The sequence below is a fragment of the Sus scrofa genome, chromosome 7 (genome assembly GCF_000003025.6).
Source record: "Sus scrofa isolate TJ Tabasco breed Duroc chromosome 7, Sscrofa11.1, whole genome shotgun sequence".
Lineage (NCBI taxonomy): Eukaryota > Metazoa > Chordata > Mammalia > Artiodactyla > Suidae > Sus > Sus scrofa.
The window spans coordinates 110155081-110172014 of record NC_010449.5 but is presented as its reverse complement, the minus strand read 5'-3'; the positions used below and the strand labels follow the sequence as shown (position 1 = coordinate 110172014).

The 16934-nt window shown below is 42.7% G+C and overlaps 1 protein-coding gene across 4 annotated transcripts in view; it reads left to right on the top strand.

The window, feature by feature from the left end:
* Positions 1 to 16934, top strand: part of KCNK10 (potassium two pore domain channel subfamily K member 10) — a 154791-nt gene that overhangs the window by 99863 nt on the left and 37994 nt on the right. For all 4 annotated transcript variants that reach the window (XM_013978357.2, XM_013978356.2, XM_021099591.1 and 1 more), the window contains one exon: positions 12989 to 13149. In XM_013978357.2, coding sequence (XP_013833811.1) covers positions 12989 to 13149 — 161 coding nt within the window. The remainder of the gene's footprint in view (positions 1 to 12988; positions 13150 to 16934) is intronic.

Genomic DNA, 16934 nt, shown 5'->3' with positions numbered 1-16934 from the left:
CAAATCGGAGCTGCAGCTGCTGGCCTATGCTGCAGCCACAGCAATGCCAGATCCTAGCTGTGTCTGTGACCTACACCACAACTCACGGCAATGCCGATCCTTAACCCCTTAGGCAAGGCCAGGGATCGAACCTGCATCCTCATGGATACTAGTAGGGTTAGTGTCTGCTGAACCACAATGGGAATTCCCTAGAGATGATTTCTTGACTTCCCATTGGAATTAGTTCTTACTTCCTCCCTTCCCTGCTGTAGAAGGGCTCTCTTCCCATCCTCCTAGCTTCCCAAGGTAGGCTAATTTGATCAAAAGTGGACATTTGCATTATTTGGGTAGGTAAACGCTCTTTACAACTGATCATAAGGTGATCTGTGATTATTTCCTTCCTGTACCCATTACTGTCTTATTGTATTTGTATGTGCCTTTTTTTTTTCTAATATTTGGGGTTAAATGATTTGTCATAGTGGTTAGCTTTATAATTGCATATAATAGCCTTACTGTTCTATTCTTTAAACTTTATCTATTAGTTCCCTGTTATGGGTAATGACATCTCTTTCTCCACCACACAATTTTAGTTGACCCTGTTCTTTTAATGTTTACTTTTACATTATTAAATATGCATATGCTTCTATTAGATGTTTGCTCACTTTAAATAATAACTCTTGGCTCTCAGCTATTACACATAGTCAGGGAACTTTGGCGTCTCAACTTCCGCTATCAATTATTACTCATTGTAGCATTCTGTTACATCAGAGTAGATGTTTTACATTCTCTTCTGTTACCTGCTGGCCAAAAGGATACTCCCTTTTGTTTTAGTTGTAGTTCTTACAGTTGAATATTGTCAGGGTTCATCTCTAGTCGTGGTTTTCATCATGGTTTTTCCACGGTGGTTTTTGCCACCGTCACTTCCTTGGCTGAAATTCATCTTCAAGTAGTTGCCTTAAGAATGGCTCTTGGATGGAAATTCTGTCAAATTGGATTGTTATGGTCATTATACAACTACAGGTGTGATAAATTTATTTGAGTAATAAAAAAAAATAAAGAATGGCTCCTGGGATGGAGTTCCCTTGTGGTGCAGTGGGTTAAGGAGCTGGCATCGTCACTGCAGGGGCTCGGGTTGCTGCTGTGACATGGGTTAGATCCTGGCCCAGGAACTTTTGTATGCTGCAGATACGGCCAAAAATCCCCCCCAACCCCCCCAAAACAACGGCTCCTGGGAGCAGTAGTCCCTGGGTTCTTATATCATTCAAAATGGTAGTCTTACGCTTGGAGGGCAGTATGGCTGGAAATGAAACCCTTGACTCACATGTTCTTTTTTAAAGATCTTGTTGGTGTTACTCTCCTTTCTCCTGATGTCTATGTGGCTGTGGAGAAACCTGATGGCAGCTCACTTTTTTTCCCCTGTTATAAGTGACTTGATCTTTTTGCTCAGCTACTGGAAAGATTACTTCTTAATCTTTCATCCGATAACACTACCAGGTTTTGTCCGTTTTATTTCAGGAAAGTTTTCTTTGTTGTCCTCTATAAGCATTTTCTCTGCTGTATGGTTTTGGTTCTGTTTTTTGGGAATTCCAGTTGTATACCTATGGTCACTTCTTTGCCCGTTTTCTATGTTTAATATTTTCCTTCTACTCCTTTTTAATCCTTAAAAGTTCGTTTTTAATTTGTTGGTTTTATCCTTATTTCTCTGTCTTTGTGTTTTTCACGGTGTCTGCTCTGTCATGTCCTTCTTCCAATTTTATTTTTGTGTGTGTGTGTGATCATTAGGGAATTTTTTCTTTCCTATTTTTCCCCTGAATTCCATTAGCTCAGCTCACATTTCTTCTATGCTTATTATCTCACCATTTCCTCCTTGATTTCTTGCATTTTTGTGGTTTCTCTATGATGATTCTTACAGGTGATTACTTCATAGTTGTTTACCATTTTTGTCTGATTGGGGCAATCTTTTTCTGCTGAGTGTCTCATTCACTGGTAGGTTTTACTGCTTTTTCACATTTAAAAAAATGGAAACTTTATATTTATACTGGGCCAGTTTCTTTTAAAAATACTTTATGCTAAACAAAATGGATATTCCTGGACCAGGTCTCTGCTGAACATTTCCATGGGGCTGGGGAGGGAAGAGCAGGGAGAAGCAGGTAACCTTTCAGGTAGCACATCCCAAGACCCTTCTCTTTCCTGCTGTCAAAGAGACAGAGTGCTTCCTGCAAATATGGCCCATCTGCGTTATTTTCTGTATCGTTCTGCCTGTTCTGTTTTTCTAGACCAGGTCACACTCAGGAGACTTCTGCTGTTCTCCTCTTCACTTTATATTCCACACTTGGTGCAAACAGGGATATGTCTTTTGAAGTTCACGCTGAGACCCTCACTTTCATAACTGAGTTTTTTCTAGCACTTTCTGAGATTTGCCCGTAGGCCCTTTCATCATTCTATGTGCTTCTTCTCTTTATTTTTTTTCTCATATTGCTTCTGTACCATCTCAGCCTCTTTGGAGAATCCTTACATATATTAAGGAATCTGTAGATTACATCCCTCTCCTAGCTCTGCTGAAAATGAGTTTGAGAGTTATTGATCCTCATACAGTAGTGAAATCACACTACAATAAAAATTTTCATTCATAGAATGGGAAACACACAGCAGTCACCAGTTCATAGTAGCGAAGGACAAACTGGGAGGCTCCTTTGCCCTCACAGTGGAAGGATTCTTAACATTTATTTATACTCTTTGGGAGGAACTCCCTCATCTATTACTCTCTGAGGCCCAGCTATCCCTTCTTGGAAGTTCTTCTCTCCCTTCCTTTTCATAACCACCCAGTAAGTGGATGCTGGAGAATATGCCTTTTTTGGGGGGATGCACATTCTTAATGATTGACTTCCTCTTGGCACAAGTTTCAGGGGCTAAGGTTTATTTTAGAGGCACAGGTTTTTGTTTATGATTATAGATGTCATCTTTGGGACCTGTGTTATTTCTACATTGGTGGAATCAAGAAAGTAACGTGCGAGGCGATAAGAATATTTGGGATTATGGAGTTCCTGCTGTGGCATAACGGGATTAGCAGCATCTCTGCAGTGCCAGGATGCAGGTTCGATCCCTGGCTGGCACAGTAAGTTAAAGGATCCAGCATTGCTGCAGTTGTGATGTAGGTCACAATAATGGCTCAGATCTGATCTTTGGCCTGGGAACTCCATATGCTGTGAGGGGGTGAGAGGGAGGAAAAAGAAAATTTGGAATGAGAGAGAGAGTCGTCATTCCTTTTTAGAAAGCCTCTTAATCTAATTATATGACATACTAGGTTCACACTCGCAAATCAGCAAATGGCATTAAGATGAACTATTACACGTATTAGAGGTGTATGTTACACTAGTGAGTCTGGGGTCTAGAAGCCTTTCAAATACTCCAGATCAGATTATGTCCTATTAGTGATCAATCCCACAGCATCCAACAAAGGAAACAGGATGTGGCTCAGTGGAAACGAATCCGACTAGAATCCATGCGAATTCGATCCCCGGCCTTGCTCAGTGTGTTAAGGATTCGGTGTTGCCATGAGCTGTGGTGTAGGTCGCAGATGTGCCTCAGATCCTGTGTGGCTGTGGCTGTGGCTGTGGCCCCCAGCTGTAGCTCTGATCTGACCCCCGGTCTGGGAACTCCCATATGCTGTGGGTGTGGCCCTAAAAAGCAAAAAAGAAAAAGTACATTTTGGAAAATGCACTCTCGCCCCCAGTATGGGACCCATGAAACATTCATGTGTATTAAAGACAGAAAAAAGAAAACCATGATATTCTTACTTTTGTAAAATGGCCAAACCAGTGGTCTGTATGACGCATTGAAAACCACTATAGCTACATTGGGATATGCACTGATTTATTATGTTAGCTGCTAGCCCAAACCAAGGGCTTGGTTTATTGAACATCTGTGTTCATTGACTCACATGACATTATGTAACTCACCAACAAGATAAAACCTGAATGATGGTTTAATCCACCTAATGAGGAACATGTGACATATGACCCTTTCTGCCCTTTTTAATATGTTTACCTTGGAATCTTTGAGTTTGTGCAAGTGGCTCTTAGTTTTTGCTGCTTAACACCTACTCACTTACTCGCTCTTGTCCTGTGATAACCATTTCCCCAATGGTACCCTGCTCCAGGCCTCCGGGGAAGAATCACCTTGTCTAGACTCAGACATCCAGTGCCTTGAATGTGCATGACCACAGTCCTGAGTTCAGAGAGAGAGATGAGATGTGGATTAGGCAATCAGCAAGTCAGTTCCCAGACTTTTGCTTGAGCTTGGGAGGAAGTGACTTCTCTTTCTTAATGAAGGCAAATCTGGAAAAAATAAGCCCAGGACCCTGCCATTTATTTATTTATTTTTTCCCTCCGTGGGTTGTTCTCCTTAGAATTCAGCTGACAGTAAGGAAGCTGAGTAAGAAAAGAGGACTGATAAATGGGGTCCAACTTGCAGCCTCTGAGCTTGGGATGAACCTAACCAGGAAGCCTTAAGAAATAAATGTTAAAGCTCCTCTTATTTACTGGGGTCTATACATTTCCTGTTTTGCTTAAGCAAGTCTGCTTTGGGTTCTCTCTTGCCTAAGACTGAAAAACCCTAACCAATACACACTTATGGGTCAGAGAGCATGGAGGGAACAGTAAGTACCCCTCTGACCTCCATAGCCAGTACTTGACCCTGCTGGCCCCTGCAGTTGCCTTATTCCACCTCCTATGGGCTGCGTGTCTTGATTTAAACTCTTGGGCCAGAGCCTCCTGTTGGATAAGTCTCTAGGTTCATGTGCTTATGTCCTGGCAACTTGGGATGCTGTTGCCTCTATAGTGGGAGGCAGGACACTGTGTCAAGTCTTGGCACAGAACGGGGACCTTTCCCCAAATCGGAAGGAAGGTGGAGGCTGATCAGGAAACTACTATTACCAAACAAGCACAAAACACAAACAAAAATAAAGTCCAACCCAAACCACAAGTCCATTTCGGTATCATGGCTCAGTGTTAGTGTGAGAGATTGGGTCCTTTTCTATTCAGTGGGAAAAAAGCTATTTTTTCTCTCACTCCCTGTCTTAATGGAAAAATAATGTGTTGTGTGTTGGACAGCCATTTAGCTGGCTCAATTTTAACTCCGGGGTGGAGAGTCTTTAGAGAGTCATACAATTAGAGAATTCTAAAGAAAACATTAGTACAATGTTAGTAATAATGAGCTGAGGAAATAATGCTTTTTTTTTCCCAAATTGGGTAGTGGTAAATTCATTCATCACAAGTGGGAGCAAGGCTTATAAGAAAACTAAGAGCCTGCTCATTCATCCCATTCTTCCTGAGAAATTTTCCATTTTTTAGGACTCAGGCAGTAGAGCAACTGGAGCCCAGGAGTGTTTTCACTATTTGTAAAGTATGCAAACATTAGGCTGCTTGCTTGAGTTCACATAATGTGTGACATAATTCTGTCAACATTTCCCCATTGGTGAGATTCTTTGAAAAACATAATCTTTAATGGGTTCCATTGGATCTACTATCAACATTGTAACCACAGGTTGTTGGAAGCTTAAGCGGTTTTTACTTTTGTGATAGTGTCACATCATGATAAGAATCTTTGTGCATGAATGGTGATCATCTTTATCTCTGGTTGTTTCCTTGGAAAGATTCCCCCAGGGATTGCGGTGTCAAAGGGCCTGGGCCTTTTAAAGCCTTGCCAAATTGCTTTCCAGAAAGAATCTCCTGAGCTGCATGAAGTTAGGTATCATTCAGACACCAAAAATACGCTCACTGTTTAGAATGTGTATGGAGAGAGAGCTTAGGAGTAAAAATCGTTTCTGAAAAGCACCTCGGTGTCAGAGGTCCCGTTTATCTGAAGATTATCAAAGCCCTTTTTTTTTTTTTATTTTGAGAATTGACTGTATTTTTTATTTAAGCCTCTGTAGTTTGAGGTTAACCTTTGCCTTATCTAATACAAGGTGCTAATGCTGTTTTTTTTTTCTTTCTTTTTTTAATTGTTATTTCCCCAATACATTTTTTTCTACTGTACAGCATGGCAACCCAGTTACACATACATGTACACATTCTATTTTCGCACATTATCATGCTCCATCATAAGTGACTAGACACAGTTCCCAGTGCTACACAGCAGGATCTCACTGCTAATCCATTCCAAAGGCAATAGTTTGCATCTATTAACCCCAAGTTCCCAATCCACCCCACTCCCTCCCCCTCCCCCTTGACAACCACAAGTCTGTTCTCTAAATCCACGATTTTCTTTTCTGTGGAAAGGTTCATTTGTACCATATATGAGATTCCAAGTATAAGTGGTGTATGGTATTTGTCTTTCTCTTTCTGACTTACTTCACTCAGGATGAGAGTCTCTAGTTCCATCCATGTTGCTGCAAATGGCATTATTTTGTTCTTTTTTATGGCTGAGTAGTATTCCATTGTGTATATATACCACCTCTTCCTAATCCAGTCGTCTGTTGATGGACATTTGAGTTGTTTCCATGTCTTGGCTATTGCAAATAGAGCTGCAATGAACATGTGGGTGCATGTGTCTTTTTTAAGGAAAGTTTTGTCTGGATATATGCCCAAGAGTGGGATGGCTGGATCATATGGTAATTCTGTGTATAGTTTTCTAAGGTACCTCCATACTGTTCTCCATAGTGGCTGTACCACCTTACAACAGTGCAGGAAGGTTCCCTTTTCTCCACACCCCCTCTAGCATTTGTTATCTGTAGACTTATTAATGATGGCTATTCTGACTGGTGTGAGGTGGTACCTCGTGGTAGTTTTGATTTATACTTCTTAATAATCAGGGATATTGAGCATTTTTTCATGTGCTTGTTGGCCATCTTCTTTGGAAAAAATGTCTATTCAGATCTTGTGCCCATTTTTCCATTGGGTTGTTGGCTTTTTTGCTGTTGAGTTGTATAAGTTGTTTGTATATTTTAGAGATTAAGGCCTTTTCAGTTGCATCATTTGAAATTATTTTCTCCCATTCTGTATGTTGTCTTTTAGTTTTCTTTTTGGTTTCCTTTGCTATGCAAAAGCTTGTCAGTTTGATAGGTCTCATTGGTTTATTTTTGTCAAAGCGCTTCTTTTTTTAAACAAGGTTTTCTTGTACTGAGATATACAGAAAGACCTACAAGCATATGGCAAAGGGGAGTACGTTCAGGGTCTTTTCCAAACTAGGAGCCATGCCAGAAGGAAAACTAGACTGCTGTCTTTCTTTTCTTTTCTTTTTCTTTTTCTTTCTTTCTTTCTTTTTTTTTTTTTTTTTTTTTTTTTTTTTTTTTTTTTTTGTCTTTTTAGGGCCGCACCCAGGGCATAAGGAGGTTCCCAGGCTAGGGGTTGAATCAGAGCTGTAGCGGCTGGCCTACACCACAGCCACAGCAACGCCAGATCTGAACCGCCTCTGTGACCTACACCGCAGATTGTGGCAATGCTGGATCCTTAACCCACTGTGCGTAGCCAGGATTGAACCTGTGTCCTCATGGATGCTAGTCAGATTCATTTCCACTGAGCCACAATGGGAACGCCAAGACTGCTGTCTTTCTTGAGGTCACTCTGCACCCTGTCCCTTTTCTCAGTAACCAACTCTGATGTGAGAAAGACCCACCTGCCTCTGTTGATGCTCTGGTGGGTCTCCAGCAGCTAGATTTTCTGCTGGAGGAGTGATAACTCCCGTGTGCAGATTCTTTCTACACACCATTCCTGGTGGAAGGGTGGCGAATGATTATGTTCCTACCAACAGCTATGGAATGCAATCGGATTTCATCTTTGGGGCATTTTTGGATTGAGTCACCTGACTCTAGCCACATCAGAGAGAGCCCCTGGTCAGGTCAGTAACTATGTCCCTTGCTTGGTGGCCTCAGTTAAGAATTGTACCTGCCAAGGTAGCATGGCAGCTATGTCTACTTGACCAGTAGCAGTTGGGTTGGGTCTTTAGCCCACGGCTTTGGAAATGGCAGTCATTGTGGTGCTTACATTCTGCGTGCTTGTCAGGAGCTTGGAGCTGTGCTCTTCATTCATTATCTCCCTTAGTTTTCCATTAACCACGTAAGGTAAGTACTCTTATTTGCCTCCTTTTACCTATAAGAAGACAGACCCAGGGGAGTTCCCGTCGTGGTGCAGTGGTTAATGAATCCGACTAGGAACCATGAGGTTTTGGGTTCGATCCCTATCCTTGCTTAGTGGGTTAAGGATCCAGCGTTGCTGTGAGCTGTGGTGTAGGTTGCAGACGTGGCTCAGATCCCGTGTTGCTGTGGCTCTGGCGTAGGCCGGCAGCTACAGCTCCGATTAGACCCCTAGCCTGGGAACCTCCATATGCCTCGGAAGTGGCCCAAGAAATGGCAAAAAGACAAAAAAAAAGACAAAAAAAAAAAAAAAAAAAAAAGACAGACCCAGGGATGTTAAGTGCCTTGTCCAATATCTCAAGGTTTTAAGCCGTGGAGCCTGGCTTTAGTCACTAGTACCAGCTATATAAGGCACAGGACCCAGTGCAAAATGAAAATGCAGTCTCTTGCTAAAAAAACAGATTAAGAAGGTCAAAATGGGGAGTTCCCACTGTGGCTCAGTGGTGACGAACCTGACTAGTATCCATGAGGATGCGGGTTCGATCCCTGGCCTCACTCAGTGGGTTAAGTATCCAGTGTTGCAGGTCTCAGACACGGCTCAGATCCTATATGGCTGTGGCTGTGGCTGGCAGTTGTAGCTTCAATTTGACCCCTAGCCTGGGAACTTCCATATGCTGCATTTGTGGCCCTAAAAAAGTTAAAAAACAAAACAACCCCCCCCAAACCCTCCAGAGCAATAAACCAAGCTCTGGGCCCTTCTAAGTGTGGGGCCCCGTGTGACTGCACAGGACACACACCCATAAATGACAGACAGTCTGGTTTGAGGACATATACTAAATACCAGAGCTGAATAGCATACCGTTTGGCCAAGATTGACTTTGGCATGTGAATAGCAAATAGAAGGGTTCCATATACGCTACTCAGGCCCACATCCTCTTTAAACAACAGTTTTCTCTTTGGAAAGGCTTGTGCCTTCTAGCCAGGGGTGACCAGAGCTAAGCGTTACGTTGGTCCTTTTGTTTGCAACAGAATATTCTTGCTGGGCTGGTCGTCTCCTGCTGAAAGTCACTAGAAGCCAATGAGGAGCTCCTAGGCTGCCTTCTGCTTTATGAAATCCACTTTTTTTTTTCTTTGTAGGGCTGCACCTGCAGCTTATGGAAGTTTCCAGGCTAGGGACTGAATTGGAGCTACAACTGCTGGTCTATGCCACAGCCACAGCAACACCAGATCCAAGCCATATCTGTGACCTACATTATAGCTTGCAGCAATGCTGGATCCTTAACCCACTGAGCAAGGGCAGGGATTGAACTCAAATCCTCATGAATACTAGTCTGGTTCGTTACCACTGAGCCATGATGGGAACTCCCTGAAATCCACTTCTAATGTTCTGGGCTAATTCTGCCTGTCCAGCTGCTTCTCACTTCCCAGTCTTTGCTGCTCCAAGGATACCCAGGCCCCAAATCCAGCCAGGGGCCCACCCACCTGAGCTCTTGAGCCAGGCTGGCCTGGGCCACAGACATTTTCATCCTTTGTCTTGGTGCCCTGGGAGAACAGTGGAGCTTCTGGAAGGAAAGTAGGAACCAACAATCTGTTTTCTCCTGGGGCTTAATTCCCCTGGAGACATAGCACTCAGCAGAGATTCTTTCCCACAGAAAACCCGGGGCAAGATGATAATTGCTAATACTTACTGAGTGCTTATTCTTTGCCTCATGCTTCTTATTTATTTATTCATATTTATTATTATTTTTGGCCACATCTGTGGCATGTGGAAGTTCCTGGGCCAGGGATCAAACCTGTGCCACAGCAGCGATCTGAACCATAGCAGTGACAATGCCAGATCCTTAACCCACAGGGAACTCCTACATGTATTTAATCTTAACAGGTAACAAATGCTTCACATGTAACTCCTTAAGCTATGAGGTAGGTGCTATTGATAGCCCCATCATTCAGGCGAGGAAAGCAAGGCAAAAAGGTAAATTGCCCAAGTTCTGAGAGTAAGTGGAACAGCTTAGAACTAGAGAGCCACGGTTACACCTTACTTGAGAGTTCTATCAAGCCTTCTAGGAGGATGGACAAGGAAGACTAAGGCTTGGTCCAACTAGAGGCAAAAATCCAGGAATTTGGTCCTCCTGTTGCCTGAGAGCAAAGCTCCAAAATGTAACTTCTGGAATTTTCTCCGAGTAACAGGATTGAAGGTCAAACTGGAGAACAAACTCTCCAAATAATTCATCAGAGACCATGGACACACACACACACACACACACACACACACACACACACACACACACACGTACACACACACAATACAGCCTTACTCAAGAATGGCAATTATTTTATGTTTGCTATAAAGTGATAGCCTTACATATATTTCAAGACTTATTTGAATATGACTCTACGAGTAAGCTTACCCAAGAACTTTGCTCTAAATTTTTTTTAAAAAGTTATTGAAGTAGAGTTGAATTACAATGTTGTGTTAGTTTCAGGTGTACAACAAAGTGGATTGGTTATAAGCATAGATATATCCATTCTTGTTCAGATTTATTTTAGTGTCCTAGTCTGCAAAACACTGCACAAATAAGGGGCTGGCTGTAATACTACTAGACTGCTACTGCTTCTTGGCATTGGTATGGTACTTTGCAGGTCCTGATTTCCCCCCACCTTTCCTTGAACCCCTCCGTCACTTATTGGAGGTGAAGTGATTCCGAGGATAACCAGGAGGAAGGACGCGCTATTGGGTTGGAGCCTCCATCTTCTCACTTTTCTTCATGCTCCTTAGACGACATGGAAATATTCCCTGAACACAGTCCTTACCTAGACGGTGGGGCGGATTCTCTCCAAAAGCTGGAGGAAGGGGTGCAGCACATGTTAGGGCTAAGAATATGCCTGTTCAGTAGGTTCAAAGCCTGAATGTGTTGGCCTGTGTGTGTAATAGGTGTCTTTCTGATAGATTCAGACTAAAAGAAAACCTGTATTCCTTGACAGTAATCAGGCAATTATGAGACAGTCAAGAAAAGTCATAAATGTCTCCACAATTATAGGAATAGTTTCAAGAGTCATCATCATCCTGCATGAAATGATGCTACATAGGCACATTTATTCCTTATTAAAGGTAAATTGGATTATTCCAGAGGAAAGTACTTAAAAAATGATTCTGTCCAAGTTCTTGAAAAAAGTTCTGAGAGCCTTTTTTTTTTTTTGGCACAATTATATAAAAATCATAAATATCACATGAGATCACTAATACATGGAATCTAATGAAAAATAAGATGAAAGAACTTACAGCGCAGAAACAGACTCAAAGATGCTGAAACTGAATTTATGGTTACCGAAGGGGAAACCTGGGGAGGGGGATAGATTAGGGGGCTGGGATTGACATATGCTCCTTACTACCTATAAAATGGAGAGTCAGCGAGGACCTGCTGGACAGCACAGGGGAACCTCCTCAATACTGTGTACTAACCTCTATGGGAAACGAATCTGAAAAGGAATGGATACGTGTATATGTGTAACTGATTCACTTTGCTGCACCCCTGAAACACAGTTTTGTAAGTCACCTCTACTCCAATAAAATTTATAAAAGAAGTGCAAGATTAAGAAGGCTTGCCTGAACAATCATCGAAGAAATGGAAGCTATAATTTAGATAATTTGTGATAAGAGGTTTGAGGGATTCTGACTGGAAAACTGAAAAGAAAAATAACCAGGTGACTCATGACCCAAAGGCAGAAAGCATCAGTGAGTTCGCCAGGCTCATGGGAGGATGGGTGATGGACCAGCCATCAATATTATCTTTACTCTGTTGCGTCCCCAGCATGCCATGAGCCCAGTAACTCATCTACTGCATGAATTTAAGAAACAGACCCCACATGAGTTGCCCTATATTGGAGAATAGTTAGGTAACTAGACACTAGTTCATATAATATTGCAATATCATTGGCATGGAAGTAAATAACAAGTAATGTAGTGTCTCATCTCTGTATAATTTGTGCTAATACTATAAGCCTCTCTTTCTAGCACTGCTTTCTTCTGCCTCATCATAGAGGGTACACCAAATACTCGCTAGACGTAAGTTACTTGCGTAATTGCAGAACTCTTGAGAATGCAGATGTTGGTGTTTTCAAAGCACTGTTGGAAATAGCATATTCGTAGACCTGGCTATAAAAGGATTCTTTTGTCTTTAAACATCCATTCCACCCACAAACATTTATTCAGCACCTGAATCCTTGGGGCAAGAAGTGGGCGGGAGGAAATTGGACTCAGATGGCGTTCCTAGTAAAGAGAAAAAGAGAGCCAGGCAGAGCTCAAGTTCACTGTCAGGATAAGAAAGAGGCACAAAAGTCCTCCATCCCTAGCTCTACTCTTCTCGGCCCTCCCAGGGTAGGGCTGTATGGTCCATGGGTCCTTTATGAATTTGTACTAGAGCACACATCCTCTTTAATGTGGAACACCCATCACCCAAAGAAGCCAAAAGCTGAAGACAACCACTGTTTTTAGGTGGAAGGGATGGCATGGGGTGAGGCCATAAAGAAGAAGCTCTTTTCAAACCTAAAAAAAGCAATGGTGAACGCTTCTTAGGGGTTCAGTGTCCCTAAACCAGACATGTCCAAGATGTTTGGTGTTTCTGAAAGGGGGTGCTATCATTTTCCATCAGAATTGCAATTCCGGGTGACCATAAATTTCCTAAAATGTCATTGACCCAAATACCATACGATCCTGGAAACCTGGATCCCCTTGAAACTATTTACAAGGAGTGAAGAGAAGAGAAGCAATGGAACAATGTTCTGAATTTTATAGGGGCTTTGAAATAAAGTTCTGCTCCTGAAGCTCATCAAGTGGAGGGAATGGAGAAAGTCTTTAAGTCTGTGGATTCTTTGGTTCAGTGCTCTAATTTCTCTGCTGCCTCACTACTCTCCCTCTCTCTTTTTAATATTTCTCACCAGGGTATGGGAATATTGCTCCAAGCACAGAAGGAGGCAAAATCTTTTGTATTTTATATGCCATCTTTGGAATTCCACTCTTTGGTTTCTTATTGGCTGGAATTGGAGACCAACTTGGAACCATCTTTGGGAAAAGCATTGCAAGAGTGGAGAAGGTCTTTCGAGTGAGTACTGTATCTATTTAAACCTAACCTCTGTGATCCAATTGGCTGTCACCTGGCAGGATCCGGAAGGAATTACCAGGATATTCCCATTTTGTTATCACTTTTAATGGAGTAGTTTATTTTTATTTATTTATTTATTTATTTTTTTATTTTGGCCAATGGTAGTCATGGATGCTGAACCTAAACTACTTTCTCTTGAGCACTTTCCTTCTTCAGAGTGGTTGGTCTTCCAGGAATCACTAGACTAGAGGGTTAAGTATGGGTTTGCCAACACAGATTTTCTGAAGAGGTGAGGCATATGCAGCCTCTTCTCGGAGAAGGAAGATGGGTTCTTTAGTGTGTTGGCAATAGAGAATTATATCCGTTTTGTTATTGGAACTCCTTCACTCCATTTTATTTCCAATCACAGTGTGTTTAGGCTGATCCTAGCTTCCAAGACCTGTTCCAGAAACCTGTATTTTTCCAGCCATTGCTTTGTGCTTTGTATCTGTCTCCTCCCTGCCCTTCTGTCTCTCCTCCCCTTGCTGAGTGCTCCCTTAGCAATAGTACACTAATAAACTAATTCATACTAAGGTGTTGATGATTGCTAGTGCCTTAATGAGTTTGTTTCTTCTTGAGAATACTCACCTTTAAACGAGGGAGAAAAATCTCAACTCAAGAAATGTATTTACTAGAGATGGCTCTACTAGCATCAGTGACAGGCATGTGGGGAAGATGTGATCGGACCCGGGTTTCCTTTAGCTCACAGCCATTCATGTGATTTAACAGAACACTTGCTTTGCTTAGGGGTAAGGTCATTTCTACTCCGTTTCCCATTATTGACCCAATTCTCAAGTCTTTGAAACCCTTTTCAGGGAGTTTTTTCTCAGGATGATTTCCTATTTAACAATGATGATTTGAGATCTTTTTCGGTATCTAGCAATGATGGGCAGAGATAGATCCATGGTTAGTTCTGTGGCCTCCCTTATTTCCCCCTCTGAGATAAATCATGACATAAACTTCTCTTTAGAAGAAGGCAAGGGAGCTCTCCCATCGAGTAGTTTCAGAAATTCTGTTCCAGTTGAGTGAAGGAATAAAGTGCTAGAGCTGTCTTAAGCCGCCTTTTATAAGCTCAGCGATCTTGGGTGAACTGCCTCAGTTTGCTCATCGACTAAATGGGATGGAATTCAAATTTACTCGATGAGGTCTTGGTGCTGATTAAATGAACTAATGTGTGAAACACCTTGGCACGAGGCCAGATTCAGAGTTCAGTGCTGCTGTGTGTCTGCCTCTTGAAAGAAGCACTTATTGACAGGCTTGCCACTCATTTGAATTTCATGAATAGCTTGGTGGCATGTGGGTTTTCCTGGAACATCCTGCAACCTTTGCCCCAAAATGCTGGCTGGCCAGCTGGCCTCATTAGAGCATGAACCTGGGCTCCGTGGTCACCATGGAAACCATCAGTGCCCAGCTTCTGTGCTTCTCAGATGTTCAGGTCTCCCTAAACCAGATATGGCAACTCTGGCTTTAAGAGCTTGTTTTGAACTTCTCAGAGGTACCCTTTTAGCCATGGCCTCATGGCTTCTGAATTAGAGAAAAGTATATCTGGCAGATGGAACATTCAGAAGAACAGGATTCGAATGGAGACATGACTGATCTAGCATTTTATTTTTATATAGCATCTCTAGATCTGAGTGTCTTTGTAGAAAAAAAGGATCAGACAGAAAGCTTGAGAAACCTCCCCCCAGAGCAACAATAAAATTTGGTTCTTGTTACACTCATCTTGATGACATCTGCTACCAAATTTGGGGACTTAGTCCCCCTAATGAATTCTGAACTGCAAGTGGAGGGGATGGATGGCTCTCCTTCCACTTAAAGCTGCCGCTCAAATGGATCATTCCCAGGGCTTGGGGACAGAGCCTTTGAAATCTTGTATTTCATTTTTATGCTGATGGCCCACTCACTTCCTCGCAGCACCATCAAAGACTGGGACTGTTTTAGCAAGGAGCCATAGTATATCACCAAATTGGCAGCACACGCTGTACGCATTTGCAGAACATTGGAGGGTGCTGTGAGAGAGTGTCTGAGTTCCAGAAGGAATATGAATACACTTCCTGAATCTACAAACAAATGCTTCTGCAGCAGTTTGCTAGCTGTGTGCTGTTTTGGTAGAAATTCTCAAAGCTCTTTGCTATCCATTTAAACTACACCTAAAAGGCCAGTTTCTCTTAGGTGATTATTGGAGAACTGCAAGTTAAACCAACAAAGCTTGGGGTTGTGAATTTTTAGTTCCCATGAAGAAAGATTTTTTTTTTTTCACCTGCTCAATGATTAAGCCTTTCCCTTCGTCTGGTGTGTTTTCTCTCAGCCCTTGGGAAGAGAGGATTTTTAGCAGAAAAAGACAAAATGTAAAATCTAGGTGCTTATATTCTGAAGTGAGGAAATTTGGGGTCTTCTATCACATTCCAATTCTGAGCCTCATTTTAGAGAATTTTTGGTTGCCCAGTGGGTTAAGGATCTGGTGTAGTCAATGCTGTGGCTCAGGTTGCTGCTGTGTTCTGGGTTCAATCCCTGGCCCAGGTACTTGTGTAGGCCATGGGCGTGGCTGAAAAAATATAGAATTGTTGGAGTTCCTGTTGTGGCTCAGTGGAAACGAACCTGACTAGTATCCATGAGGATGCGGGTTCAATCCCCAGCCTTGCTCAGTGGGTTAAGGATCCAGCGTTACCATGAGCTGTGGTATAGGTAGCAGACAAGACTTGGATCTTATGTTGCTGTGGCTGGGGTGTAGGCCAGCAGCTGCAGCTCTGATTTGACCCCTAGTCTGGGAATTTCCATATGCTGTAGGTGCGGCCCTAAAAAGCAAAAGCAAAAAAAAAATCGTCTGAAAATTGCCGAGACTGGCTCAGCAGGATGGGGCTGAAGAACGGGTGCTGTGAAACTTAAGGAAAAAAGTTAACATAAAACAAGACACAGAGACATTTATCTTAAAGGTGGGAACCGGGTGGGGCGGGGGAGGGGGGTGGCCTCAAGGTCTCCGGGACCAAGAGCCCTGCCTCAAGAAACCACACTGCTTTTATTGTGCTCTAGAGAATGACGTCAAGTGAGAAGGGGGTTGTAGGTACAGGACATAGGGGTTTTTTTAAGTTATGTTAAAAGTCACATAGCCAGTTGCTGACTAAGCTTTTACTCTGACCTTTAGGCATTGAGCAGTCATTAGCCTTGGAGGAAGCTTGGCGTCAGCTATCTATGCATAGCATCTAGAGAATCACCATTGTGCAGCATGCCTGTCTGCAGCAACCCGGAGTGCCTAGGTTTGCACCTCGGTTCTCCTTGCGAACGCATATCTTGCTAACGACCCCCTCATAAACCCCTTGGGGCCATGAGGCTCTTTCTTTTATTCTAAGAGGACGTATCATGCTATGCCAATCTGCACAGGTCCAGCGTGCCTAGACCAACGCATTATGTCCTCATTCAGCTGACCCTATGAATAACTTATGCCTTTAGGTCTTTGTTCTTAAGCTTAAATCATTTAGCAGCACTGCGACTGTTTTCCAAGCAGGAAGATGGGGTAAAGTAAAGCAGGACAAGATGGAGTTTTCAGCAAAGAGGCTAAGAAAATATTGCAGAAACATGTCTTGCGACAGAAAATATCTGACTGTCTGAAGACCTGTTCTGTCAGTTTTCCCAGAGCACAGAGTGCCTCACTCCTGATCACCCCCTGAGCTCCTTTCAGGGGATGTTGGGGGTTGGCAGGTGCAGTGGCTCATGATTCAATCCATGTAGAGGCAGATGGCTAATATTAA